This window comes from Aspergillus ibericus (genome assembly GCF_003184845.1).
Source record: "Aspergillus ibericus CBS 121593 unplaced genomic scaffold BO80scaffold_18, whole genome shotgun sequence".
In the NCBI taxonomy this organism is placed as follows: domain Eukaryota; kingdom Fungi; phylum Ascomycota; class Eurotiomycetes; order Eurotiales; family Aspergillaceae; genus Aspergillus; species Aspergillus ibericus.
In genome coordinates, this window is record NW_020292116.1 from 573,589 (window position 1) to 599,481 (window position 25,893).

The following is a 25,893-nucleotide window of genomic DNA, read 5'->3' on the forward strand; positions in this document are numbered from 1 at the left end:
CGCAAGTCGTCATAATACTCGTCGTTGTCGGGTTGAACGATGCAGATGGCATCGATCCAGAGTTAACGGATGCCCATCAGCCGCGTGACAGTGATGGCGTCCCGGATTGCCGCCGGGAATGCGCTCACATCCAAGTCTTCCAGACGGTGTGGTAGGTTGGCACGGGTGGTTTTTGCCGGATCATGACTATCCTAGGGATACAAGAGGACCAGATAATCCCTGGCCCACATCCGCTTCATGTTGGGTTCTGGTATCAATGAGCTTGATCGAGCTGGTGGCAGATGAACCATGATCAATCAGTCGCGTAGGCATGTCCCCCGATGCCCCTTGGTCTGCTTCTTCGCAGTGTAAGAGGTGCCTATCTTGACAAGTCGTCAATAAGGGCAAGATCAGGTCGTCAACCAATGTTTCCAGCCTGGATTTCTTGTTCTCTGGGCTTGCCCCCTGGATGATCGTTAGCATTGGTACAGTGGCCTGGACTGCCGATCAAGCTTACTTTTGGCCTCCCGTCTGAGCCGTTCCATTATCATATCCAACATGTCCGTCATGGTAGGTTGTATGTCAGATGTCTCTTTGGTGGACAATTTCGAAGTTGTAAATGCGCACAAACAACCAGCTGAACAATCCGTCTTGCTAGAACCTAATGCAACAGGAGTCAAGCAGGAACCGACAGCTTATATAAGGTATCCGGCTAGCCAGACATGCGACTACCTACAAGTCTAAATTCCAATGCAGTACACAATATACCTTCCGCACAGGAGAAGCTTTTTACCTCCTCAGAATCCTATCACTTCTGACATGGCAACTAGCGATGTAAAACCCACCTCGCCAAACTTATCACATCCCTTTATGTCCTACCAAACTAGAAACATCTTTATACAGACAAAGACGGGTGTGTGCTTGTCTTTGTCTCAACGATCATCATGCTAGTCTTTGTTCACTACTCGACAGACACCACCTTTGATATTCTGGTATTGACAGTGTGTCTATTGGCTATCTAATCTGATTGGTTGGGATGGATATAGAAAGGAAGATGAATGATCGAATAGAATGATAATATGTACATGAGATGATGTTTACCAGCGAGATGGTAGAAGGGAATTGTTACGTTGGTCGTGTTTGTTGCGTTGTGTCGGGTATATGGTTAGACAGACAGGCCTAATTTGGGATTCTGTTTGGTGGGATTCTTGGCGTGAATTATTGTGTATTTTGAAACACTATGTAGTGCATGGGGGATATGCAGTATGAATAGAGGGTGATTGGGCTGGGTAGTGCGTGGGAGGCTTTATCTGGGGTTAGAAAGAACTGTGTATTCATTTGATTAAAGGAACTCCGGCTTTTGAACAGGCCGAAAGAACGTGCGTGCTCTGATTATTCCCATGCCTGCGGCAACTTAAGTATATGAGCTTAGTCCCGATGACCAGTTATGGAAGGAAAGAAAAACATACCACTCCACCCGTACTTCCAAACATAGAGAGCACACCCGACGGCGTAGCAGCAACTTCCTCCTTCATTTCCTCCAGCGCAAGCTTCGTGCCCGTCTGAATGGCATCCACGGTATCCTGGTCAGGACGAAAATCCAGAGGGAATCTGTCAATGCTCTGGCTCAATGCTGTCACGCGCGATTGGAGCGAGTTGATGATTTTGTTTTGTTGCTGTGGTTCATGTGTTAGCCATTGTGGTTTGTTTCGGGGTATGTAGGGTGGTCCACTTACGGTCTTGACGACGTCGGTTACGGTATTTTCTGCATCGGTGCAGAACGTCTTGAGTTCGGCTAGTTTCTTTGCGAATACTGCTTCTTCCTTCTCTGGATCCAGGTTTCGGATGCTGAGATTGTCGACCAGGATTAAGCCTGGCTGGATGCAGCGGCGGTGGACCTGGAGGTACATGCTTGTGATGTCTGTGTAGAGGGAGAAATTGGAGTAGATCTGCATGGCCATTTGGAAGATGATCTGCGTGTGTGATAGGTTAGTGGTTGTGGGTGAGCGTGGGGAAGTAGTGAAGCATACGTCTCGATAGTAGTTTCCATACAGGCCTGCCTTGCTCTGATTCTCTTGTGCAAAGGCTTCGATCTCGCCCTTGAAGGGCTCGACGTAGTTGTTTACACAGGTCTTGACCATCACGGCGAGACCGCTGAAGAAGGTCACCAATCTGGTGATGCGGTCCTTCAGTTCGACCAGGTAGCCAATGGTGGTCACCAAGATCTTCATGACTTGTTCCTGCAATCAAATCAGCCATACTGTGCGTGTCGTACTAAGGGCATTCAGTGGTCTTACCAAGTTGACATGGTCCGCGTGGTATTTTTTGACCTCGTTCCGAGCTTCTTGTAGCTGCTTCTTGACCTCCATCACCTTGTCCTGGGCGTCCCTATAATAGTCCATCCTGACCTGGTACATCTCTTGCGTCGACTTCATCGAGGCGGTGGCTGACTTCAGTGCCGCCTCGGCGATCGAGGCCTGATTCGCGCTGGTCTGCTCATTGATGGCGGCAATCTTGCTGTTGCCGGACGGTGGCGCAGCCGTGATGGACTGACCGTTGACGATGCCTCCCGCTGTGGATTTCGCCAGTTCATTGACCTTGAGTGCGGCAGAGGCGCAGCGCGAGATCCGGTCATCCCAGTCTTCGTAGGTAGGTGAATTCCGGTCCACGCGGGCCCCCGCTCCCATGGTCGAGGATTTGGCCGCTTCGGCTTGCAACTCTTTGGCCACGGCGATGGCCTCCTGGAGCACGGCCATGGTTAGTTGCGATGCCAGGCCACCCTTCATCGGCGTGAACGACTTGAGGATCCGGGTGAGGTTGAAGTGCAGCCGTTCCAGCTCGGTCGCGGTGCCCTTGGCGGGATCTTTGGGAGGCTGCGTGGCCTCCCAGCGGATCCCTTCAGGGGACCCGACGAGAATCTCCTTGACGGCATCTATGTTTACCTTCACCGAGGCAATAATGCTCAGCGCAGGGTCTTTCCGACTGAATGAGCCTGACAAGTCGTACGTGGTGGACGCGGCCGGGTCAGCAGCGGCATCACCCTCGGGCTTGGCCTTGCGGACAAAGGGGGCCTTGAGTTTGGCAAACAGCGAGGCCTTTTTGACGATAGCCATGCGCGTGGGCTTATCCCCTGTGGCTGATGCTGCTTCTCCTGCGGCCGGCTCGGACGACGGAGTAGTTGTCGCACCCCCGGTGGCCGCCGCAACCTTCTTAATCTCCGGCGCCCACTTCTCGACCTCGGCAGACAACGTCTTGGCCCCATTGGAGAACCCTGACATCGGACTCACATACGCCGCGGCCGCGGTGGCTCCAATCGTGATTGCGCTGTTGGCCGCCTGGCCTAGACCCAGGAGGATCTGCTGGCCGACCATATCAATACTAAACGAAGTTAACATCACAGCTTCCTCCCGGCTTTCCAGCACTCACCCTTTTGGCATGTCGTTCAGCGCTCGTTTGTAGTCTTCCTTGGCGTCGTCGAGTTGGGTCTTCATCTCCTGACATTGCGCTTCGATGGCGGTTTCCCGTAGTTTTTGAACCTCGAGCGCCTCCTCGGCAAGCTGTTCTTTGGACTTGGCATCGATACTGGCGGTTTGGACCTTGGAGGATTGGGCACTGCAGGCGACGTAGAGCTCGCTCACAAACTCCTTCCAGAGGGCCATGGTGCCTTCGATCTTGACGGCCTCCTCCCGGCAACGCTCTGCGCTCTTCTGGAGCGCGTTGAGGCGCAGCCGGACGGAAGACATTGGAGCCTGGGGATCAGCCAGGTTCATCACAATGAGTTTTACCTAGCAGGTATCAGCCATATATCTTTCTTGATTTGGGAATGGGCATATCATGGAGCGCACATGGTCAATGGTCGCCATAGACTCGCTGTTGACTGTAGTCATAGCAATTGCGGCCGTGGTAAAGGACCGACTTCCTTGGCTCGCCACGTCGGCTAGAGCACCGGACAGTTCCGTATAGCTATAGGTCGGTTAGCATGTGCTGTAAAGACATTCACAAGAGGATAACTCACCCGGCCAAATACTTGAAGCCATTGGGAGGGGGAGTGATCGTCACCTGGGCGGCACCCCGGGTTGACGCGATGGCATTGCAGTTTCCCAGCAGCTCCAAACAATTGGGCGCCGCCAGCAGGAGATTGTCCCAGTTCTGACGAAAGAACTCCGAGGTCTTGAGGTCCTCGACGATTTTGGTGACCGTCGCCTTTTGCGCCTGCTCCTCCCGTGCCAGGAGGTCCAGGGTCTCTTTGTGAGCAACGGTCAAGGCCATTGTGAATATAGATGTAGAAGATGGAGGATTTGCTTGGGAGGTCTGCTAGCAAGATGAAGGGGTACATTAGAGCTACTTATAGCGTTTGATCTCAAAAATAATCCGCCTGTATTTCACGGTGTCTATTCAGCGAGTTCTGGTCACCTGGCTCAGCAACGCCACAGCACCATCGTGAGGCGTAGTTAGGGCAAGTGGGTCGATGCCGCAGAAAGATGGTAGAAATACCCGACACGTGGGCCATCGTCTTATCTTTCCTCGCCACCATGGCTGTCAACCTGTCGGTTGAAATAGCCTGGACGATGTCTGTAATGGAGTCTGCTGCGGGCTGATTCTCAGCTGGCCTGGTCTGCGATGGGCCAGCCTGCGACCAAGAAAGCCGTCCCTTCTATAACACCGGTGCTTGGCCGAATTCAGCAGGCTTCGTTAATCTTTAACTGCCGTTTCTCATCTCCAATATTTCTGGATCATGTACATCCAGCCAGCCCTTGAACTACCCCTTCCTCCCAATTGGCAATCCCTCGATCACGTCAAAGATTCATCCAGTATGGAGCTACCTCGTGACGCTCTGGACGAAGCCCACCTGCACATTGAAGAGGCTAAATCCCACATTGATGCGGCCTCAGCCTTGGAGACCTCATGGGAACGTGAGCTGGCCCTCGCCAATCCAGATTTGACAGGTCCCCTGGAGAAACTGCGCGATTTTGCGGCGCTGATCCGGCTCAACTGCTACGAGAACTATCACATCGCCGATGATCGGTACGAGGCGGCTTGTCAAGCAGTGCTTCGCGGGGGCCTCAACCCCCAAGATCCCACTGTCCAGACCCTGGATGTCGCCGGCGCGGCGGTCGTGGCAGCCTTTGACAGTCGAGTCCAGGTCCTCGACCAACTGGGCAAGAAACTCGATCAGGGCTGGCAGGAAGCCGTTGTCACCTCCCAGCGATTGACCCTCAGTCAAGTGCATCTGTCCACGGCCGTGGAATCGACAGAAAGGGCCGAGCAAGAGGAATCAGCTGCCCTCGAGGAATACAAACGGACGAACCTGGAGCCCCGGATGAAGGAGTGGGAAGAGGCCAGGAACCGGTACCAGGAAAAATATGGGGAGATGGTTGAGAGGGTAGAGAAAACGCCACAATGGAACCCTTGGACGGCCTCCTTGGGGGTATATGGATTTGTGGTATGTTCGATATACTGTCACTGAGGGAAGACGGCGCTGATCGGTAGTAGATTACGACTGGAAAGTTCTTTTTCGATTCCAAGGCATTCCATGAGCAACAGCAGGCAGATCGAGAGACTCTCCACAGATTAAGTCAGACGGCCGATGCCTGCTACCGAGACGCCAAAGATCGCATTCTGAAAGTCGAGGCCTACAAAAGCCATTTGCAGGCCCTTCATGACACGAATGCGGAGCTCGGGAGACTTCTCGCCTCCCTGAAGGAACACCAAGGGCGAACTCGAGTTGCGTCGCAGCGGTTTGTGAGTCTGAGGGCCTACTGGCGCGGGCTTTGGACCCAGGTTGGCTGCTTGGAGGGAGTCTCTCGACAGCTCGGTGGTCACGGTTTTATCCCTAGTCGAGCCGAAGTCGTGAAGACGGTGTTGCAGGTGGTGAATCAGGCCACTGTCCTGCAGAAGGCCGCGGGTGTGACGCACATCCTTCAAGACACTCTGTACCTCTTGGATACAGCGAATGAGTGGGAGCAGCAGGAGGCCGGGGGCGTGCGCCAGATGATTACCAGTTTGATGAAGCTGGTGGCGGACATCGATCACGCGGTGCAGAGTGGCCAAGTGATCCCTCTTGTAATTGGCGTGGGAGGGTCTGGACTAGATTAAGGGAGAGGGTCAATAGTGAGATGGAATACCCATTGTATCTGTGCGGGTGTCACGTGTAGCCCGCCTCAGGCCGTATCTGCAGTCCTTCAATGGTACCTTTCGGCTCGGGCCCGAACCGAACAGACGATCAGTACGTCGTTAGTGCCTGTCTCGCCCCAAGAAGAGTCCATGTTTCATATCTATTTCGTACTGGGGCCGTTCCTCACCGGCTATTTTGTCCCCATCCGCTTGTGCCAAGCTCAGTCTCCGTATGAGTGGCGTTGCCTCAGCCACAATTCACTGACGGTCTTTCCACGTGTCTATCTGAAGGAAAGAAACGATCAAACTCGGGATCTCCAAGCGATCATGAACGACAAATTTCATACCCCTCGGCAAGAACTCCCTGTTGTGGTTTTTTCAGCCGCACATTGTTGCGTGTTTGGGACCCACCCGGGATATGGACCAGAGACGATGAGCCAAAAACAAAAGCATGCGTGGCGATCTGGGGCTTATCTGTAGTTCCACTGCTGTGGAGTACAGTATTGATGCATCCCTGCTCCGTGACTCGGACTCATGTCACAGGATCCGAGTTGTTCAACTACACTCAGACTGCAGGAGCAGCTGAATCCCTTCATAGTAGCTATTGGTACCAGTCCAATCAGTTCACCCGTGTTTGCAGGTAGGTGGAAATCAGAAGAGAGAGCAGACAGGTCAATGTTACTCGGACATATAAATATCTGCGATGGTTAATGGGGCTCTCTGTTATTGTTGTATATCTTTACTGGTTCTCATCCTTAGTTCTTCATTGCTATTCCCTCGACCGGTTCTCAGTCACCGAAAGACAAGTGCCTGGATCATCATGTCATCCAGGAACCTTTTGCCTTACATTCATTGAACGAGTAAGCACCACATGGCGTCATCCAGAAGAATGGCTCTGCTAGTTGCAACTAGTAAAGCACAATCAAAAACAACACTAGAGAGCAGACTACCAGATTCTGACTCGTAGCTAAATGATCGGTTGCGGAAATTATTAAGTACCTGATTATTTCATATGCCCCAAGATGCACAAGCGGCGCCAAGTGGTGATGCAGGTGGGTTTCGACCCTCAACAGACGCCGACAACAATTCAAACGATGCATGCATAATATATGAACCAAAAATATCAACGAAGCCTCCGAAACCAGGTCGGAGAGAATAGAAGAAATCGAAAAGTACTTTAGAGCATGCAATATACCAATGCTCACATGTTAAGTAGAGCTAGCATCACTCGGAACCTGCTCGTCACTCCAGCTTGTCACCAGAGCCTTGATCAATGCAATGGCAATCTCCTTGCCGGTCTCGATATCCTCGTCCAAACACGACGCAGGGACATGAAAGAAGCTGACATTACGGTTATGGCCACCCTGGTAAGCTAGTGCTAGGCTCGTGTAGAAGATGAATTCGCAGAGATACCGCCCCGCATCGGTGGAAATCCGGGCGTCCGTTTCCGGCGGACAGAATGCCTTCCACGCGGCCAAGAAGGTGTCATCCGGTACGCGAGGATTCAAACGCCCCTTTTCCGAAGACGAAATCTCGGATTCAGTCGCTGGCCCAGCCTTCAGCATCAGGGGCAAGTCGAGCTCCCTCCAGTGTTTCTCGCCATCCTCGTAGCCGGCTCTGCCTTTGATGTCGGACATGATATATCCGTCGCGATGGGCTTTCGTCTCCACGGAGTAGAATTTCCTCATTCCGGCGATGCCCAGGTGGAGGATGATGTCGGGACGTCGGCCGTGCGTCTTGACATAGTCGTCTAGGATGGTGGGGATGGTCGTGCTGACCGTTGAATAGGCGACGGGTATCGGGGAGGGATGAACGTGGATTGAGACGCGACGAGGGGAGGCGTCGGAGTCTTTGGATGGTGTAGGGGAGAAGGTAAAAGAGGAGGGTAGGGATGAGGCGATCAGGTATGAGGCGTTGACTAGGTTGGTTTTGAAAGGCTATCATCGTGGTGAGTAGTGTGCTGAAAGATGAGACAGATTATACGTACCCCGAATCCCGTCACCAGGACCGAGATCTCATCCGAGTCCGTGATCGAGGAAGGCGGATTGTTGCCCGGTGCTTGTGCCGTGAGTGACGACACACTTTGCCCGTAGTCACCCATGATAAGCACGAGCTCTTACTTAGATAAGAAGTGATAAAAGCTAAATCAGAGGGTCGGATCAGCAAATGTCAGTCATGGAAGAGTGAGGCAGCGAGCAGAAAGGAGGACGGAACACGATCAGCCTCCAAGCCACGGCCGTCAGGAAAGTCAATCGAGGACGACGAGGTAACGAGGAGAAGAATTGGGACCCCAGGCTTCCCCGCATTACTTCCGGATTGAAAGGCGGGCTTGGCGTCGTGAGATAAGCAGCCTTCGTCGCTTTGGGTCCTTCTCGCCCACCGCAGTCTTCTCTTATTTGCTCCCAGGCGAGACAATTCAGATCTATACAGGTGTGCAGTAACTGTCATGGTCACCCGAAGACTGCTTCATTTTGTGTGGTTGCTCCGCCAAGCTCATCTGTCATCTCTGCAATAGATTGATGATGCCATACACCGAATAACCTCTTGATGGCAGACTCGTGCGCCACAGCGTGGACTGCTGCATGGCAGTGCATAACAGCCTTGGGCCTGCAAGCGTCCCGCCATCAGGGACAAGGCTGAGTTGACTTCTTGAAGGATTTGATGAAGTCTCCTGTTGATCTACTCGGTTCTTGACCCTTATTGAATCCGGTCAATTCCCGATCAATACGGCGATACGATCTCCTAAAGCAGCTTAGCGTGTGGCCCAGCGAGCCAACGAATGGCAGTGAGCGTGGAGCCTCATTACTCATCCTCCATCATCCTTCGATTCCTGTGAATCTGATGAGAACATGCCCCTTTCATATACAGGCAAGTCTGAATGGGACCTTTATTTGAGTCTGGTCAAATTGACTGTCTTGTCCTTCCATTAATGTACGCTGTATGCCGTGTTTCGGCGCAGAGGGGTTGAATGCCAACCATGTATCGTCGGGGACGTCCGACATTCCTCCTTGGGTAAGTATGCTGTCAATCATCCATCCTTCCAAGCGAATTGCCCGGATGAAAGGGATGCCGATATACCGTCTCCATCTCGTTTGGACGGTTACAAGTGGCGGCCCACCCACGGCTCCTACGATGATCCCGTCGTATTGGCGTATTCATGATTCATCCTGATGGAAAATGATAAGTGGGGAACAATTTCATCTACTTACCAGGGGGCTGGATCCTGTCTTCGTCGGAATATATAGTCTTGGATTCCAACAATGGCTTTGTTGCTGTTTCTCTGGTCCTCACAGCCTAGCAATCCACCATGGCTATAGTGCTTGACGTCCTGGGAAGCCACAACCTCTTGCAAGGGGTTGCAGTGGCTCTGCTTGTGGTCTTCGTGTCGAGTGTTTATCATGAACTAGCAGACAGTTTCCCATACAAGAATATTCCCCTCATCGGAAAAAGTAGGTGGGAGATCACGAACACAAAGGCCAAACAGCGGTTTGTTACTTCGGCGAAAGATCTCTTTGCGGAGGGATTTAGCCAGGTGGGTTGCATCTTACTTCTATTGCTGTGGTAGATCTGACAGCCATTGCAGGGCAGAAAAGCATTTCAGGTCGTCTTCTCCTCTAGGCCGACAATTGTTCTTCATCCTAGCCTGGTGGACGAGGTCAAGAACCATCCACTTCTTGACTTTAATGAAGCCAACAAAAAGGTTGCCACTGTCATCGAGCTCCACGTTGTTATGTCTAACGCTATGGCTAGAATTTCTTCGGATCCAAGATCCCGGGATTTGAGCCGTTTGATGGATTAGACAACGAGGGTATCTTCCTAGAGGTGATTAATAAGAAGATCACTCAAGGACTTGGTACGGTTGTCAACTAGGTGAAACGTCCAGAGTACTAACTCATTTTCAGGTCAATTGACCACTCCGCTTTCGAGGGAGACTGCTGCAGTTTTGGAAGAAAAGATTCCCGAGACTAAAGGTACGTGACTTGCAGTCATGATGCTCATTTTGGTCTAACAGTACGATTCAGAATGGGTGCCTTTTGCTTTTGCACAGGAGATCCCCAATATCGTGGCTCGGCTGTCGTCTCTCGTGTTTCTGGGCGAGAAGATCTGTCGCAACAAGCAATGGCTGGATGTCTCTGTCAACTACACCATCGACGCCTTCTTTGCTGCCCGCGACCTCCGACTGTGGCCATCCGTTCTCCGTCCTTTGGTCCATTGGTTCTTGCCGTCAACCCGCAAGACCCGGAAAGACATCAGAATTGCCTCCGCCATCATCAACAGTGAAATTGAAAAGCGGAAGCTCATCCGGGAAGGCAAGCTCCCAGAGGAGGATCCCCCAAGGACGCATGCAGATACACTGGACTGGTTCGATGAGGTCGCAGCTGGGCGGCCGGTGGATGTCACTCGGGCCCAGGTGGGCCTTTCTCTGGCGGCCATTCATACGACGTCCCATCTTCTCACGAATGTCATGTACGACTTGACGGCTTACCCAGAGTACATTCAACCGCTGAGGGACGAAATCAAAGCTGTCGTCACCGAAGATGGAGGCCTGAAAAAGACCAGCCTGACCAAGTTGAAGCTGATGGACAGTGTGCTGAAGGAGACCCAGCGAATGCACCCGGCTGGCATCAGTAGGCTCTTCTGATACCCCGTTAACCAAGCGCATCTTCTGACCTGCTCACAGCCTTCCTCAATCGCGTCGCGATGGGAGAAATCATCCTCTCCGACGGCACCCGAATCCCCAAAGGCGCCAGCATCGCCGTCTCCGCGCACAATCTCGAAGACGAGTCGATCTACCCGGGGGCCAGCAAGTATGACGGCTTCCGATTCTACAAGAAGCGACGAGAACCTGGCAACGAACACCGCTACCAGTTCGTGACGACCAGCGCGGAGCATTTCGCCTTTGGCCACGGCATGCATGCCTGCCCGGGGCGGTTTTTCGCCGCGAACGAGGTGAAAATCCTCCTCATCCACTTCCTGCTGCGATACGACTGGAAGTTCGCCGACGAGCGCACGACCCGACCGACCAACTTCATGCACGGGACTGAGACGATCTGCGATCCGACCGTGCAATTCCTGTTCAAGTCGCGACAGCCCGAAGTTGAACTGGTATGATCGATTCAATGATCCCAGTGTATATACCATAGAAGTATCTCATACATAAGCAGTAGATGTCCCATTCATTCCACCAATCAGAACATCATACCCAAACCTAAGACATAACACGACAGTTCATGAATCAAGTTATCCCATCCTACCCAACGGCGTTACGCATGCATGCAGACCAGTCATGCATGGTCACCAGCCTAGTCAGCACAGTACATGTGAAGTCACAACTAAAACCGGCTTATGCAAGGGGTAGATAGTGCAAAGTAATACCGCAACTGGTTATCAGCATATTCAATGACTTCACACATAACCCTATCTTCATAACTGTGCTAGATGCAAAACAATACCATCATACTCCATACTACTGTAAAACATAGCTACATTAGAGTCATACGCTCAAAAACTGCACTTAATATGTACGGAGCACCTAATAAAAATTTAATAGATAAATAAGGCTACGTATTGTCTTACCCTTCGCACGAACCACTGCAACCACCGCATCGATAGATGTATGCAGCTGCATCTGCAGCTGTAAGTAAGCAGTGGCGACTACCTAGATACTCACCTACTATTCCGTAGACAGTAAGCTTAACCTGTTGCGGATTCTCTGTCAGGTAAGAGGTATGCATGTGCACGCGCACGGCAGAGATGCGGTGTAGAAGAACACCCACCACCACCACCACCACCACCATCACCTAAGACTGGATTAGGGTTTGGTAGTTAGTTGGTTGGGTAGCTTAGCGAGGTATCTTTGAAACCTTAGACTGGAATAAGAATCAAGTTAATCACAAAATATCATAGCAGGAGAATTATCAACTAAGTAGTACTATACCTACCCGTATGGAGTGCTCTATTTACAATCAACATACTATAAACAGACACCTCAGGAACATATACCCCTCCATACAATAATATCCTCATGCTACTCGTTCAGCAAAAATCCCAACTCAACCATAATAATATTCTCATTCTATATAGTATATAAATATACTTCTACCTCTACTCCATGCTCCATACTATGCAACTCCCCACCTAACACGGAGTAAAATCCAAGACCCTGAGTCGAACCACGGCTCAAAATCAAGCTTAACCACTGACATTGGCGTATCCGCGTTAGTACTACTACTAGTAGGTTCCGATCCAGCCCAGTCCAGTCTAGCCGAACCCGACCCCATTCATACCTACCCTGCCCATGCCCATGCCGGGGCCAAGCTTTGGGGATTGTACGGCTTGCTTCGGTTACTTGCTTGCTTGCTTACTTTGAAGAATGACGTATACGCAAGAAGCAGGTAGGTACATAGTAGATATAAGCGAGCGTTGCATGGGTATGTGGCTAGTGTATGGAGTACTTTGTACTTTGTATGACTCAGACTGTATTGTCTGGAGGAGGGTTATCTTTGGTTCTTTTTGATCCATGTGTATGCTTACACTCTGTATTGGCGTATAGATTACGGAGTACGGAGTCAAGATCATTGAGTGGTGAGTTAGAGTGTATATGATTCTATAATGTAGGATGATTGGTATTATTATGGGGGATTGTTTTATGCTTGGATATGTGATATCCTGTGGGGTGGCTGGGTTCGAGTTTTGTTGAGCTTGGGTGTTATCCTCTTTTAGGCAAGCTCAGTTACGGTGTATATGAGACGGGATGTCATCTAGCATACTCTGTACTCCGTACGGCAATGTCGGAGATGCTCTCGATCATATGTTGTCCCGGTCCCACAATTTCATCGCGATATCAACTCTCCACCACACCCACTACTTCAAAATGGTAGTACCCATCGTTCTCTGCTAAATATAACTTCAGTGAATTGTTGCTATAAAAGTTTTCGTATCTTGGTTCCTGCATGCTCCATCCCAGCCTCCGGAATTACTATTTCAAGGTCGATGGAGTCGAACTAGGTGGGAGTGGGATAGCACGGCCAGACTAAGTCGTGTCGAGGATCTAGTCGATTTAGCCAGGAACAAATGGAAGCCCCAGGCGGTACCCTAGTAAGCCCATACCCCTGAGCGTGGCGCTGACTGGCCGGAACTGCGCGCAATACGGTCACTTACCACACGCGCGGATCCGCGTGCCAGACGCGTTAAAGTCGCGACTACCCCGCCCTAACGCGTCTGGGCGAGGGCGATAAGCGAGTCCAACGTTTCCTGGTCTTCGATAAAGTAGACAGCCCACCCTTTGTCCGCGGGGAGTTCTTTCATGAAGGGAACACAAACGATGGGCGCATGTAGAGACCGAAACCTATATAACAGCAGACGGAACGGTGGATGAGGCCGTAGGACCGGTTCTATCTCTGTTCGATCATTCTCGGGCCGCCCGCGAGGCGGTTAAGTCGTGGCTTCATTTCCATGCCTTGAAGGCCGGGCTGCGACTGGCTGGCGGGCAGCGGTGCTAATGCACGCCCAGTGCATCGGGGTTCGTCTCGCCAGGCGGTGGAGAACGCTTCTGCAGGTGACTGGAGTTCATGACCGCGACCATGATTGATGTACGGTGCATCGCCCGCGAGGCCACCTTGCTGAAGCACCGATGGACGCCCCCAAATTCCTGGTTCGCCAACATAATTAAACAGCGAAAGAATTTTCATCTTTCTCGTCCCCCCAGCCACCGGGTTGTTGGATCACACGGTCCCCCATGGATGGTCTATGCCGGTCCTGCTCGCTAGAGAACGTTGCGTGTAGATCGATGGGGCCACATAGAGGGAAGGATCAGATAGGTCTGCCGGGTGCACGAGGATTGTGATCAATCCCAGGGCGATGGGGGGTAGTCATTGGAGAGCAGGTCAAGTGCACCCTCGTCACTCATCACAGGGCATCGGCTTGGTACCCTTGCAGTTGGGGGAGCAACGTTGCAAGTATAGTAACTAAAAGCTAAGCTATACGATTCTGGATCGCTGGTCCTGCAGCGGACTGATAATTTAGGGCCCAAGATGAATCGTCTGGCTGGGTAGCTCGACTTGCTCGGGGCCGGTGGATGACTCCATCGGGCGGGCTGCGATTTGTCGAGAGCTGCAGGCGTGAATCCTCTGCCCGTCCCGAGGGATCGTTGGGCAACGCGGTGAGGCGGTTGGATGGATTCACCTCCAGCCTCCGAGAATTGCCAATGTGAATGCTGGAGGTCGAGTCCTGGATGGTCCGGAGTATCTAGTCTCTTTCCGGAGGAACCAACATGGGCTACGAAGTAAGAAACGGAAAGGGGGAAGATTAAAACATAAATGGCAAAAAGGAAAAAGAAAAAAAAAAAAAAAGAGGAAGGGGAAAAAGGAGCCAGACCAGCAGGTGAGTGGCTCACGAGGAAACGCAGCATCTCGATTTTCTCCGCATTCCTGAGCAGTCGCGACCCAAGGGCCCTGCTCGTTTTTGGATTTTATTTTTAATCATTATATTGTTGGGGGGGTCCGTCTCATTTGCCTCCTGTGCAATGCTCACTCAAGTCAATTCCACTGGGTACATGACGAAAATGCGCCCGTGGCATTTGAGAATGGACGTCGTGGCTGTCATGAAGGCATTGGCATGAGCAGCACGGGCTGCAATCCACGATCTGAAGGGGACCCCGATTAGCGGCATCGCCAGAGAGCAGTACAGCACAGCACCGCGGCGAGGCCACTTAGTGCCCTGGTGCCCTGACGTGGTGATCTCCGGGAGCCGTGCAAGTGGAGCACTCAGTACATAGTAGTAAGTAGTTACTGTGTACGGAGTACTGACTACTGGTAGTGTCCCTGAGCCTGAGGCCGGGCGCCTACCGCTTCCCCCCTCGGCTGTCTCATCCTCTCTTCTTCCCTTTTCCTCCGTCTCGTTTCCTTCCACTACATCCACGCCCTTTCTTTCTCGACAGCCACGTTGTCGCTTCTCCTTTTTCTCCGATCGAGCCTGTCGCTCGTCCTCAACCATCCCTTCCATTTTCTTTTCCTTTTCTTTTGTGTTGGTCTGGCGTGTTCGTGTGCCAATGTCCGCTCCCCGTCCCCTATAGTTCTCCTCTGACCTTCCGGCAATGGAGCGCGGGTACCGTTCGATGTGAGCCTGTTTCAATCCCAAGCGCATCACTGCAACCCTCCGTCGCGCTTCACATCGAATAACACACGGATTCGATCGCTTTCACCCATCCGACCACTCACACCTAGACGTGTTTGATTTCCTTTTCTTTTCTCTCTCCCCCCTGCACCTGTTACGAATCACGACCCCCAAACCCTAAGCGCGCCTTATCGACCTTTCGGAGATCGATCGGAGACGTTGCACCATTGACTGAAACGGATTTCTTTACTTTTGCTCTTGGACTTTTCTGCTTGCCACTCCTCTTTGCATTTGGTTGTTTACTGCGGGATAGCGTGCGCGCGTGTCATTGGAACCCAACGAAGAGTGCGATCTAGGCTACGCTTTACTTCGAACGTCAGCCACAGTTCCGAATCGCGCACGAGGTTCGCGACATGAGACTGGAATAGGGAAGCTGAATCCGACTGTCGAGCAAATATATCACCCTTGGAATACAGCCGTCACAATCCAGCTGATCGCTACTCACCTTTGGACGATACGGGACGTTGCCCACCATGGCTGGTCGCCAGCACGGCCTTTCGCGCACCCTGCCGAAGAACTTCACCTTTTCTTCGACAGGGCTGGGTGAGCCAAGAACCCCAGAGCGTGCCTCAACTCATCTAGAAGTCCCACCACCTCCCCCTCGTCATTCCAGTTGCCGTGTGCGCCGGTCCCGTGTCCGCTCGGGGACCGACGTCTTTGCGCAGGCTGAATACGACCTCAGCACATCCACCCCCAACCAATCCGACGTACCCCTGCCCTCGATCGAATTTCCCTCTTACGATGCTTTCGCAGCCGGCCCATGTCCCACAGTACCCTCCCGTGATGATCGCTTCTTGGCTCCTCCCCGGGATCGTCTGGCCATGAAAACACCTCCGGCTCAGATACGCCCCGATCCGATCGATGACACAAACACAGGGTCGTGGTCTTTACAGGATCCCCAGGCCCTGGGGGAGAGCATACAACGTCCCAGTTCCGTTTGCTCCCAGGCATCGGATTCATCGGTCTCGTCAATTGAAACGTTTGGCTCACGGCGTTCAGCGGGCGGAAGCTGTACGAGCATGGAGAGCGATTCATACGACCCATTCTTCCACCTGGAGCTTCCGTCAAAGCAAACTCCGGAAACGCCTACCCTATCCCAGACGCGCAAGAATAAGGCACGAGTACGCCCGCTCAAAGAGCGATGGACCTTGGAGATGGACAATCACCTGTGGAACACTTACCAGGTCTACCTTCAAGACCCTACCATTACCCCCTTCAAGATGACTCCAGGTAGCATTCCACCTCTTGGTGTCACGCACCGCATTGCCCGAGAGGCGAAGCGGACCTGGGAGAGAAGGCGCTTTAGACTCGATCGACAGTTTCCGTTTGTGCTCTCATCGCATCAGCGCCACTCCACCCCCACGTCTGATGCAGCGAAGCCAACCTGGCCCAAGTCTGAAGCGTCGACCCGACGCAGGTTAAAATTGCTCTGTAGAAAAAAGTTCTCAATCGCTCCGCATTACCAGAGAATGATGCAGTCCAAGAGCCCGACACCGTTCCTGGACTTGCTCTCACACCCATCCGGGGAGCCTGCCCGAGCCGAGGCTCCTAACAACAGTTCCACTGTATATGCGACGCGCGACCTGGGCGTGTCCCTGATGTCCAGCTCCGCCCCCGGACCTTTGGCCCAACTAGCAGCGGAAGACCCGTCACCCCGGGAGGTTAGTAACGAGTGGTTCAACAACCCTGTTCTCAGTGGATTTCATCAAGCCATGGTTGTGCCACCCACGATACCCCTTGCCAGTGCCAGCAAACAGGAGCCAGTGCCACGACTAGGGTCACCCTTTACGTACAACAACACCTGGGGACCCGGTGGCTCGAGAAAGCGCCTCCACCGTCATACACCGAGAAGTCGGCGAGAAACCATCCATGTGACAGGGTCCCGGCTTCGTTCTCCGCCCCGCATGGAGGCCTTCCCCAACCTGGCTCCATATGCTGTCACGACCAGTGACTCGCCAGCCGAGCAAGACACGCAAGAGCAGCTCGAAGTCCTTCTCCGGCAAGGAAAGCTCAATGACATTGGGCAGCATCGGATACGGATTCGCAACCGTGGCGCCACAACAAGTGCAGTCAACCACAAGGGCCTCGACCAATTGTTCTCCCCGCCATCCTCCTCATCTCGGAGTGAAGAAGAGAACCTGGTGGGGAAACCTGTAGCCAATCCAATGCTGAATCTTGCTGGCGAAAGTATCAAGCGTTTGGGCTCACCTTTCAAGGTGGAACTATCCAAACGACCCCAACCATCACCTAGGCGCATTAGACATGCTCCATCTCTTTCAGATCCATTTGCGAGTGGACTATTACCGCCGTTGAACCCGGCAAGCCCGAATAGTCAGCCTCGGAATCAAGACATGGCTGGCCTGCTCCCTTACGACCCAACGGAACAAGGCATATCCGATGCGGAACGCATTCGGAGGCAAATCTTGAATTTGTCGCACGCAAAGCGATAGGTTTGAGTACCGCATAGTTGGAAATCTGATTTCACCATGTGTCAACCTCGCATCGATGTATCAAACTAATGACCTGGATGATTTACCGTGAGATTGATCGCATTTGATCAAAGAATATAATGACAGAAACGGCAGCCACGAATTGATGACCTCACCCCTCTCTCTTCTGATTGAGACATTGCATTTGTTCCAGACAAGCGTTGCATGATACGAATGAGAAGGGCTACCAAGAAAAAAAAAACGAACAAAAAATATTGAAGTTGTTTTGGACTTCGCGATGCATACGTTGCTTTTCGGCGGTTCAGCCGTGTTCCCCATACGAGCCAAACCTACAACCGCCACTCACCTGACTGAACTCGATCGTTGTTTTGCAGCATTCTTGTTCTCCCCTCTACTTGACCGGACCAGCATTGGATGTCGGAACCGCCTTCGGGACAATTGCCTCACGGGACCCGGGTAACTTTGGTACGACCCCGGCCACGGAAGGGTTCCGCATCCACTGGTGATAGTCAACGACACTCTCTGATTTTCCTTTTCTCTTACTCTCTGGACATACCGAACCCAATTCACTCTTTGACCAACTACAGCTTCGACAGAACTTCAACATTGCCACCGGAAACACAAAAGAAAAAAAGTCATACAAAACCAACGAACCCTGGCAATCCCACTATCCTTCAATTTCTTTTCCTCTTTATCCTCTCTCTTATATCCACCACCCATCGAATTTGAATACTCGATATCACCACGTGATCTGTCCTTGATCTTGATGAACCTTCCGCATGCCTTTTAGCATGCACAGTGATGATTAGAATGGAGAGACGCCGCTATTGAATGAATGACTGATAGATGAAATGAGCCGTCCAACCATGGCTGCTGCTCAGTGACGACGTCTTATGGAAGCGTTCATTGTCTTTGCAGCGTTCAGTTTCAGTTCAGCATTGCTTTGACTGACTGTTTTGAATTGATTTCTGTTTTGTCTGTTCACCATGTCTTGCTCCAGTCAAGCATGTCGATTTACAGCCAACAATCTACCTCTCTCTCTCTCTCTTTTATTTCTTACTATCTCTATTCCAAGAATACATCTCATGCTTATTTATGATTTGGTGATCATTGTAGTCCTGTTTAGCATATATGATTGATCTTTGGTGTTTTGGATAACGAAGCATGCACACACACAACCGGATACGTACGCGATCTGCTACCGATTGCTATTTTATGATGCAGGATGTTACAACGAACAAGTATGACAGAAATTTTACGACAGAATGCTTACGATGTAAGTGAGTGTTAGATGCTACACTTTGGAAGGATTTATTGATGTTTCTGTTTCTTTTAAAATCGACGTTGTACTAGTAAGTTTTCGAGCCCTGTACTGAAAGTGACTACTCGTATAAGCTAGATAGGAGGTATCGGAAATCACTTATGCCTAACTGAGATTGGATATGCAATCAAAGGTACCAACAACCTAGATTCCAGAACTAGTACTAGTACTATACAGACTATGTATGTATCCACGACCGACGGTCAAGATGATTACAACGGAGAAGATAAGAAGAGAAGGCAAGAGAAGAGAAGATGGTGATCGACCAAAACGCCAACGCTGCGACCAGGCAAAGGGGGTATAAGGGCTAATCATGCATCGTAGGGAACAGGCAAAGGCAAAGCAAAGTAGCGAGGTGATCAAGTGGCAGGCGGAAATGCATTAGCATTTCTCCAAGCGTTTCTTCCTCTCGGCAAAGATGGCTTCGAGCTTCCGGATTTGCAGGCCCAGACCCTTCTTCTCGGCATTCACGAGAAGCCAGGCTTCCATTCTCTCGCGGACGTAGCGCATGGAGTTCGTTACGGGGAGAATGGGCGGGTTTTCGCTGGCCATGGCCGCGGGGTTATTGCCTTCGCGTTCCATCTGAGCCCATCGCTCCTCGCCGGGGTTGAGCAGGACATCAAAGACATCGTTCCAAATGTCGCGCTCCCAGTACCGTTTCAAGGACTCCCGGATCCGGTACGTCGAAGGGCCACTGGGGATCGACTCAATGTACTTGCCGAAGAGCATCACGTGAACGGTACCCGCGAGCCCGTAGAGGTCGATCTGGTGCGTCCAGGGCCGCTGCTCGCGGATTTCATTGCACTCGTGCTGGCCAATCTTCCAGTCAGCGATAAACTGCACGGATGGCTGGAAGGCGTGCATATCGATGCTGCGGCCGAAGTCGATGAGGGAAAGACCCTTGCTGCGCCAGCCGAACAGGCCTCGGGGGGAGTAGTGAACTTCGTGTGGGTCTGCGGTGACCTCGTCCCCGAGATCGATCAGAGAGAGAGGGGTTGCAGAACTGTCATCAAAGCGGACGAGACAGTTATCAGCCTTGATGTCGCCATGGAGGATGCCACATGTGTGCAGAGCTTCAACGGTTCGGAATAGCTCCACCGTGAAGAACATGGCCAGGACCTCATCCATCCCACCATCACCGTTGGTGTTGGCTGAAATTGGCTCGTTGCGGATGAGATTGATAAGATCGAGCAACGTTCCTTGTCCCCGGTAGTCTTCAACCAGAATGCTCTCCCCTTTATAGACATGGAGTTCATGTGCCCGGATAAGGCTCTCGGCAGCGCGCGAAAATTCGGGATGGCGGCTCAATCGGTCGTTTGCGGTGCGAATCATGTAAAACTCCCACTCGCTAGGCGGTCCTACCTCCAGTTTGATTGCCTCGAACCCGTAACGGGGAGTATCGTATCGAGTCGGTTTACGATTGTGGGAATCTCTGCGGTTGCCGTCCGTGCATTCGGCGTCTGAGTCGGAAGGTAGATTATCGATACTCTCTGCAAAGTAGACCGGAGCATAAGCGCCGGCGCCCAGCTCACGCCGAATGATATAGCTTCTTTCGGCACCCGGAAGCTCTAGAATGGGCACATCGAAAGATGCCTCGCCACCGCTTCTCGAACGCTTGGGACTGGCCTTGAGGAATCTCTGCACTTCAGTGCCGTAGTGGGTATCCATCTCAGGATGGCCGTGGTATCCGGGGTAAGATGCCAGCGCTGGTTGTAAGGACTGGAGAATGGTGTTGCGAATCGCCCTGTCGGTGGGATTGCACTGTGCGTCCTCAATGACTATCTCTCGTCGGCTGCTCTCTTTCAGCGGGGTCAACTTGAAACTCGTTCGGACCTTCTCGACTGTAGGGCTCAGAGCAACATCTTCGGGAATATCCGGAAAGTTCCGCGGGGTGGCGATCAATGGGCTGGACAACAGCAGATTGCCCATCTGAGGCTTGGACGGGGTCTTCGCATTGTATAGACTGTTCCTAGCTGCCGTCATGGAGAGCGAATATTCAGTTTGCTCCACGATTGGGGTCATGAAAGGCAGGCGGTTCTGTGCGACTACCGCGGGGTCGCGATATGGACCATAAGGTGGGTTGTAGTCTTCTGGCATTTCTGGGACAAACCTCTGCCTCTCGGTCTCATCTACTCCATCGAGGAAGCGCCCTGTGTTATTCTCGCCATCATTGTACGCAGCGTCTTCGGGCACGGTTGGTGAATGAGCAGGCACATCGCAGGCTGAGAACTGAGTCCATTCACCATCAACGACACTTTCAGCGCGCGTGTTATCCTCGAAGCCATCCTCATCGCCCTCCACAAATGATTTATGAAAAGTGGTGTCATCGTCTCCGAAGTCGCTTGACGCAGCAGAAATACGACCTGTGCAGGTGCTCTCCCCGGCGCTCGTATAATCGTCGTCCTCAAAGTCACTACTTTCCGCCACGTTCTCAGTCTCCGCCTTGAGTGGCTGGTTGAAAATACTGTAGATCTCGTCTGTTGCAGCGCGAGTATGAATAGTCATCGTTGGCTCTGCAGTGCTCTTTCGCCGGATCTTGCCCCCCGTGGGGGAGTCAAACTTCATTTTAACTTCACATGGATTAGTACACATGAGAACCAAGTGAGAAGACAGGGGCGGCAAAGTGAGGCAGTTTCAGCGCTTACTGGTCTGTGTTTCTCCCTTGACTTCACGAAGTTTGAGTTTCCGCGCTTTATTGGCCTTGCTCTCCTGAGCCACCTGGGCCTGCCCCTGGTCGTGAGCATCCGCATCTCTGACGGTCAGTTTCTGTTTAAATTGTGTCGGCAGCTCGTTCTCTAGACCCTGCTCCAAGGGGTTCTCAGAGGAGAGATCTCCTGAAGCAGCATTGCCAGATATCTGCTTAAGGGGCTCTTTAAGGGCCCGCCAATTCTTGTCCATCCAGCCGCGCTTCATGGCTCTCAATTCCTCAAAGCTGACCTCATGGTTGGGGTTCTTGTAGTCAGGGTAGACTGCTTCGAGATTGACGAAGACGCGCTCCCGTCTCCCTGTACGTGGGTTAATCGCCTCTCTTACACGATGCTCTGGAACATGTTTCGATTGCAATGCTTCTTTGGCTTGTAAACTGGAGCTTGACTGAATACATAAATCGTAAACCAATGCGGTTCATGCCACCAATTAGTCCTGTGATCGTAAATAGGCGGAAATCAGAAAGAGAGGGTAAATAAACCACTGGGACTTACCTCATCCCTGAAAATCGTCATCTTTTGTGCCGGAGCTGGCTTTTTGCCGGCCTTTAATGTCTCCCCCGCCCATGGCTTTGCCTCGACCTTGTTCTCCTTCCGTCGTTCGTGCAACGACCCAATTTCATCCCACCCTTGGGCTGGTCCACTCACAGCTGGCTGGCTTGGCGAGTCGGCATCGGAAAAGATGGCCATTTTCGGCTTGCCGGATTTCGTCTTCGGGGCAGCCCCTCTAGCGGGGGCTGAGCGCTGGGCCTGACCGTCGGCGGCCGGGGGTGAAGCCGAAGCGAAGGGGTCGACTTTGGCAGCCAAGGCTGGCCGGACCGCGGGCAACGCCGGTGACGAGGGGCCATTGTCTTGTGTGTGGTTTTCATAGCGGTGTTGGAACTCGCTGTACTTGCGGACGAGGCGTTCGGCGGGGCGCGCTTCCTTGTCAATGCCGAGGCGGTACACTTCGTCGGCCTGAGTCCATCTCCCAGCGCTTTCCAGCCAGGCAGCAAACTCTTCGTAAAACAGGGCCAGACCTTCTCCAACATGGTGGCGGGCCAGGAATGCGAATGTTTCCCGCGGTGAGTCTGAGAATAGTCGGATATAGTGCAGCCACAGGCGTAGATAGCGGGGGTCATTCTTGTAATGAGGGGAGTTGAGGAAAGATTTCACGGCGCGTTCCAGGAGTGGTAGAAGGCCAGATTCGGTGGTGGCCTGGGCAGAAGGATAGGCATTGAGTGTCCATTTGACGTATCGGTCGTAGATGTCGAGGGGGTCATCCGATTCCCCTATGGCTTGCAGCTCCGCTTCGTATTCCTGTCTGATGGTATCGTTGACCGTCCGGGTATCATTTGGTGATGGCGTAGCCAAGATATCTGAGGACTCGCGCGGGGAGAAGATGCGAGCCAGCTCTCTTGCCGACCGTCCTCCTGGCAATGACTGGATATTCTCCTTCTGGCCTTCGATGATGTCGAAATTGATGAGGTCTCCGGGGGCCGCCATGGCGGCGAGAGATGACGAGGACTGGTGAATCAAAATGAGTTAGTCGAGAGTGGCGGTACTTGACGTTGGCGTATCTGATGCGATGGCGATGATGGCGATGGCGGACTGGCGAGATGGATAAAAGACAAGATTCAGGCTCCGATGCGACGGAGATTGACTGGTTGGGCAGTTTATCGATAAACAGCCGTCAATCCCTGGGCCGTTGTCCTGGCGACCGGTCACATGTCCTCTAGTCTGTATCGGGTAATATTGGCTGCGGAGACGTCCAGCTGCAGAGATCTGGTCCAGCCACTCTTGACAGGAGGAATCGATTCTCTTCTGGATAATTATTGTCGTTCCTCCATACACTGGATTGGTCTTCTGTTCTAAATTCTTTTCTTTTGTGAAATACCGCGTGGTTGATCCCCATCCGACTGATCAACCGCCCGCTCGCGTCTCGCGTCTCCCAGCGCGGGCCGATCCTGCTGGCTTCACGGCCCACCAACTTCTGCCATCCACCATTCCTCAAATAACAATTCAGACTGGATCGGTGACCTCATTGTCACTCACACCCCCGGATAACCTGCGATGCCTCCCCGCGGCACCCGAAAGACGGCCTCCACCGCTGTGGCAACTGAGCCACCACGCTCCCCCGAACCCTCCGGCGCGGGAGCCAAGCGCAAGCCAGACGAAACCCAGGAACAGAGCTCCCCTCTGCGAAGGTCGAAGCGGGCCAAACCAGTTGCAACGCAGTCGCCATCCGGCAAGTCCACCACACGCGCAGCTTCGACTCGATCTGCTGCAGAGAGCCCCAAGGCCTCGCCGAGAAAACCTCGTGGGGGCAAGGTTGTTTCCGTGAAAAAGGAAGTCGAGGAGGTACAAGAGCTTGAGGTCGAGGCAGAAGTAGTCGACGAAAGTGTGGCCAAGGACGAGGAGGTGGATGAGAAACCAGCAGTGAAGGTAAAGGCTACGCGGAAAAGGAAGACCAAGGAGGAGGTCGAGATGGTACCATTGAGGGCGCGTACGCAGGGTTTGCGCATGTGCGTGGGAGCTCATGTCAGCGCCGCCAAAGGTTTGCACATCCTCTAATGCAACGTGCCATTCATCAAACTGATGATACCTCCTAACAGGTGTTTTCAATGCTGTCCACAACAGCACACACATCGGGTACGTCCCCTCCTTCCAAACAGTCACCCATCAACTAATATCTTTAGTGGCAACGCCTTTGCCCTCTTCCTCAAGTCCCAGCGCAAATGGGACAACCCTCCTCTCCAAGACGATCACCGCGACCAGTTCCGCAGCCTCTGCACAGAGCACAAATATGACGCCGCACAGTGAGCCCTATCCCATCCATCCTCCCATCCTCATCCTAACCGCTCAGACACATCCTCCCCCACGGCTCCTACCTCGTGAACCTGGCCCAAGAAGACAAAGCCAAAGCCAAACAAGCATACGATTCATTCCTTGACGACCTTCGCCGCTGCGAAGCCCTAGGAATCACCCTCTACAACTTCCAGTCCGTCCCCTCCCCTTCCCCCCAAAATCACCCCCACTAAACCAACCAACTTAGCCCCGGCAGCGCCAACCAAAGCAGCTTTCCAGACGCCCTCACCCGCCTCGCCACAGCCCTCACCAACGCCCTCCGCGCCACCAGCACCGTAATCCCTGTCCTGGAAACCATGTGCGGCCACGGCACCACGATCGGCGGTTACCTGCACGAATTCCGCGACATCCTAGCCCAAATCCCCAAAGACCTCCACCCCCGAATCGGCATCTGCATCGACACCTGCCACAGCTTCGCCGCCGGCTACGACCTCGTCACTCCCGCAGGATTCAAAGCCTTCCTCCAAGAATTCGACGACACCATCGGTCTCCAACACCTCCGCGCCCTCCACCTCAACGACTCCAAAGCACCCAAGGGCAGTAAACGCGACCTACACGCCAACATCGGCACGGGCTTCCTCGGTCTCCGTGCCTTCCACAACGTCATGAACGAACCCCGATTTCAAAACCTCCCTATGATCCTCGAAACGCCTATCGATCGTCCCGAACCACCATCCTCATCCTCATCCTCATCCTCTCCCAAAAAGACCACCAAAAAACCCCCCTCATCTTCTGCAAAACTAATTCCTGACTTCACCGTCTGGGCGCAGGAAATCGCCCTCCTCGAATCCCTAATCGGGATGGACCCGGAGGGGGAAGAATTCCGTGCCCTGGAGGCAAAATTATCCGAAGAGGGGCGGGAAATGCGCGAGAAGCAACAGGAGCAATATGAGCGGAAATTGTCGGCTGAGGAGAAGAAGAAGGCGAAGGGGAAGGGTCCGGTGGAGAAGAAGAAGGGACAGAAGACGTTGATGGAGATGATGAATGGGGCGGGGAAGACGAAGAGGGGAAGGGGGAAGAGTGCAAAAGAGGGGGATGAGAGTGGGAGTGATGAGGAGGGGTGTCAGAGTCATGCGGAGGATTGAGTGGGTTGTCATTTGGGATGGGTTTGGATATAATGTGGTATTGATTGTTGAAGGGGTGGGTGCTGTCGACCTGACTTGACTTGGGTCCTGACGTACTATGGGATTTGAGACGAGATATGATATGCTATCAGAATGCTATCTTTGGTGAAGGAAACAGAAAGTCTAAAGAGTGTACACGATGATAAAGTAACAGATAGATGTAGGTGAAGAAGCTGCAA

The 25,893-nt window shown here is 52.6% G+C and overlaps 8 protein-coding genes across 8 annotated transcripts; 4 read left to right on the forward strand and 4 right to left on the reverse strand.

The window, feature by feature from the left end:
• Positions 1-40: 40 nt before the first annotated feature.
• Positions 41-524, reverse strand: BO80DRAFT_67206 (uncharacterized protein). Its single transcript, XM_025724696.1, has one exon. It carries the CDS (start codon positions 460-462, stop codon positions 187-189), a length of 276 nt encoding a protein of 91 aa, XP_025575714.1. The 5' UTR covers positions 463-524; the 3' UTR covers positions 41-186.
• Positions 525-1,371: 847 nt separating this feature from the next.
• On the reverse strand, positions 1,372-4,248 carry BO80DRAFT_434625 (uncharacterized protein; the record flags this gene model as incomplete). The annotated part of the gene is made up of 7 exons (XM_025720878.1): positions 1,372-1,383; positions 1,449-1,655; positions 1,716-2,219; positions 2,277-3,357; positions 3,406-3,764; positions 3,825-3,942; positions 3,995-4,248. The coding sequence occupies 7 exons, from the start codon at positions 4,246-4,248 to the stop codon at positions 1,372-1,374; spliced, it is 2,535 nt and encodes an 844-aa protein (XP_025575715.1).
• A 267-nt stretch (positions 4,249-4,515) lies between these two features.
• Positions 4,516-6,159, forward strand: BO80DRAFT_67218 (uncharacterized protein). The gene is made up of 2 exons (XM_025724697.1): positions 4,516-5,422; positions 5,473-6,159. Exons 1-2 carry the CDS (start codon positions 4,715-4,717, stop codon positions 6,073-6,075), a joined length of 1,311 nt encoding a protein of 436 aa, XP_025575716.1. The 5' UTR covers positions 4,516-4,714; the 3' UTR covers positions 6,076-6,159.
• Positions 6,160-6,828: 669 nt separating this feature from the next.
• BO80DRAFT_493484 (putative pyroglutamyl peptidase type I) lies at positions 6,829-8,388 on the reverse strand. The gene is made up of 2 exons (XM_025723819.1): positions 8,081-8,388; positions 6,829-8,030 (listed from the first exon to the last, which is right to left on the reverse strand). Exons 1-2 carry the CDS (start codon positions 8,192-8,194, stop codon positions 7,302-7,304), a joined length of 843 nt encoding a protein of 280 aa, XP_025575717.1. The 5' UTR covers positions 8,195-8,388; the 3' UTR covers positions 6,829-7,301.
• A 537-nt stretch (positions 8,389-8,925) lies between these two features.
• BO80DRAFT_501963 (cytochrome P450) lies at positions 8,926-11,452 on the forward strand. The gene is made up of 6 exons (XM_025724303.1): positions 8,926-9,625; positions 9,677-9,793; positions 9,844-9,946; positions 9,996-10,064; positions 10,116-10,721; positions 10,775-11,452. The coding sequence occupies exons 1-6, from the start codon at positions 9,401-9,403 to the stop codon at positions 11,203-11,205; spliced, it is 1,551 nt and encodes a 516-aa protein (XP_025575718.1). The 5' UTR covers positions 8,926-9,400; the 3' UTR covers positions 11,206-11,452.
• A 4,036-nt stretch (positions 11,453-15,488) lies between these two features.
• BO80DRAFT_67315 (uncharacterized protein) lies at positions 15,489-17,924 on the forward strand. The gene has a single exon (XM_025724698.1). It carries the CDS (start codon positions 15,741-15,743, stop codon positions 17,715-17,717), a length of 1,977 nt encoding a protein of 658 aa, XP_025575719.1. The 5' UTR covers positions 15,489-15,740; the 3' UTR covers positions 17,718-17,924.
• Positions 17,925-19,419: 1,495 nt separating this feature from the next.
• BO80DRAFT_354907 (putative checkpoint protein kinase (SldA)) lies at positions 19,420-23,228 on the reverse strand (the record flags this gene model as incomplete). Its single annotated transcript, XM_025715726.1, has 3 exons — positions 19,420-21,608; positions 21,684-22,131; positions 22,239-23,228. 3 exons carry the CDS (start codon positions 23,226-23,228, stop codon positions 19,420-19,422), a joined length of 3,627 nt encoding a protein of 1,208 aa, XP_025575720.1.
• Positions 23,229-23,632: 404 nt separating this feature from the next.
• On the forward strand, positions 23,633-25,675 carry BO80DRAFT_406541 (DNA-(apurinic or apyrimidinic site) lyase APN1; the record flags this gene model as incomplete). Its single annotated transcript, XM_025717762.1, has 5 exons — positions 23,633-24,279; positions 24,338-24,374; positions 24,422-24,541; positions 24,589-24,723; positions 24,778-25,675. The coding sequence occupies exons 1-5, from the start codon at positions 23,796-23,798 to the stop codon at positions 25,673-25,675; spliced, it is 1,674 nt and encodes a 557-aa protein (XP_025575721.1). The 5' UTR covers positions 23,633-23,795.
• Positions 25,676-25,893: the final 218 nt, after the last annotated feature.

What these genes read in the sequence shown, in the direction of transcription:
- BO80DRAFT_67206 (XM_025724696.1), bottom strand. Translation starts at nt 462, where the DNA reads ATGCTAACGATCATCCAGGGGGCAAGCCCAGAGAACAAGAAATCCAGG.
- BO80DRAFT_67315 (XM_025724698.1), top strand. Translation starts at nt 15,741, where the DNA reads ATGGCTGGTCGCCAGCACGGCCTTTCGCGCACCCTGCCGAAGAACTTC.
- BO80DRAFT_493484 (XM_025723819.1), bottom strand. Translation starts at nt 8,194, where the DNA reads ATGGGTGACTACGGGCAAAGTGTGTCGTCACTCACGGCACAAGCACCG. An exon ending in TCCTGGTGACGGGATTCGGG is followed by an intron (nt 8,031 to 8,080) that starts GTACGTATAATC and finishes CCACGATGATAG; the next exon opens with CCTTTCAAAACCAACCTAGT.
- BO80DRAFT_67218 (XM_025724697.1), top strand. Translation starts at nt 4,715, where the DNA reads ATGTACATCCAGCCAGCCCTTGAACTACCCCTTCCTCCCAATTGGCAA. An exon ending in TGGGGGTATATGGATTTGTG is followed by an intron (nt 5,423 to 5,472) that starts GTATGTTCGATA and finishes GATCGGTAGTAG; the next exon opens with ATTACGACTGGAAAGTTCTT.
- BO80DRAFT_501963 (XM_025724303.1), top strand. Translation starts at nt 9,401, where the DNA reads ATGGCTATAGTGCTTGACGTCCTGGGAAGCCACAACCTCTTGCAAGGG. An exon ending in AAAGATTCCCGAGACTAAAG is followed by an intron (nt 10,065 to 10,115) that starts GTACGTGACTTG and finishes AGTACGATTCAG; the next exon opens with AATGGGTGCCTTTTGCTTTT. An exon ending in AATGCACCCGGCTGGCATCA is followed by an intron (nt 10,722 to 10,774) that starts GTAGGCTCTTCT and finishes ACCTGCTCACAG; the next exon opens with CCTTCCTCAATCGCGTCGCG.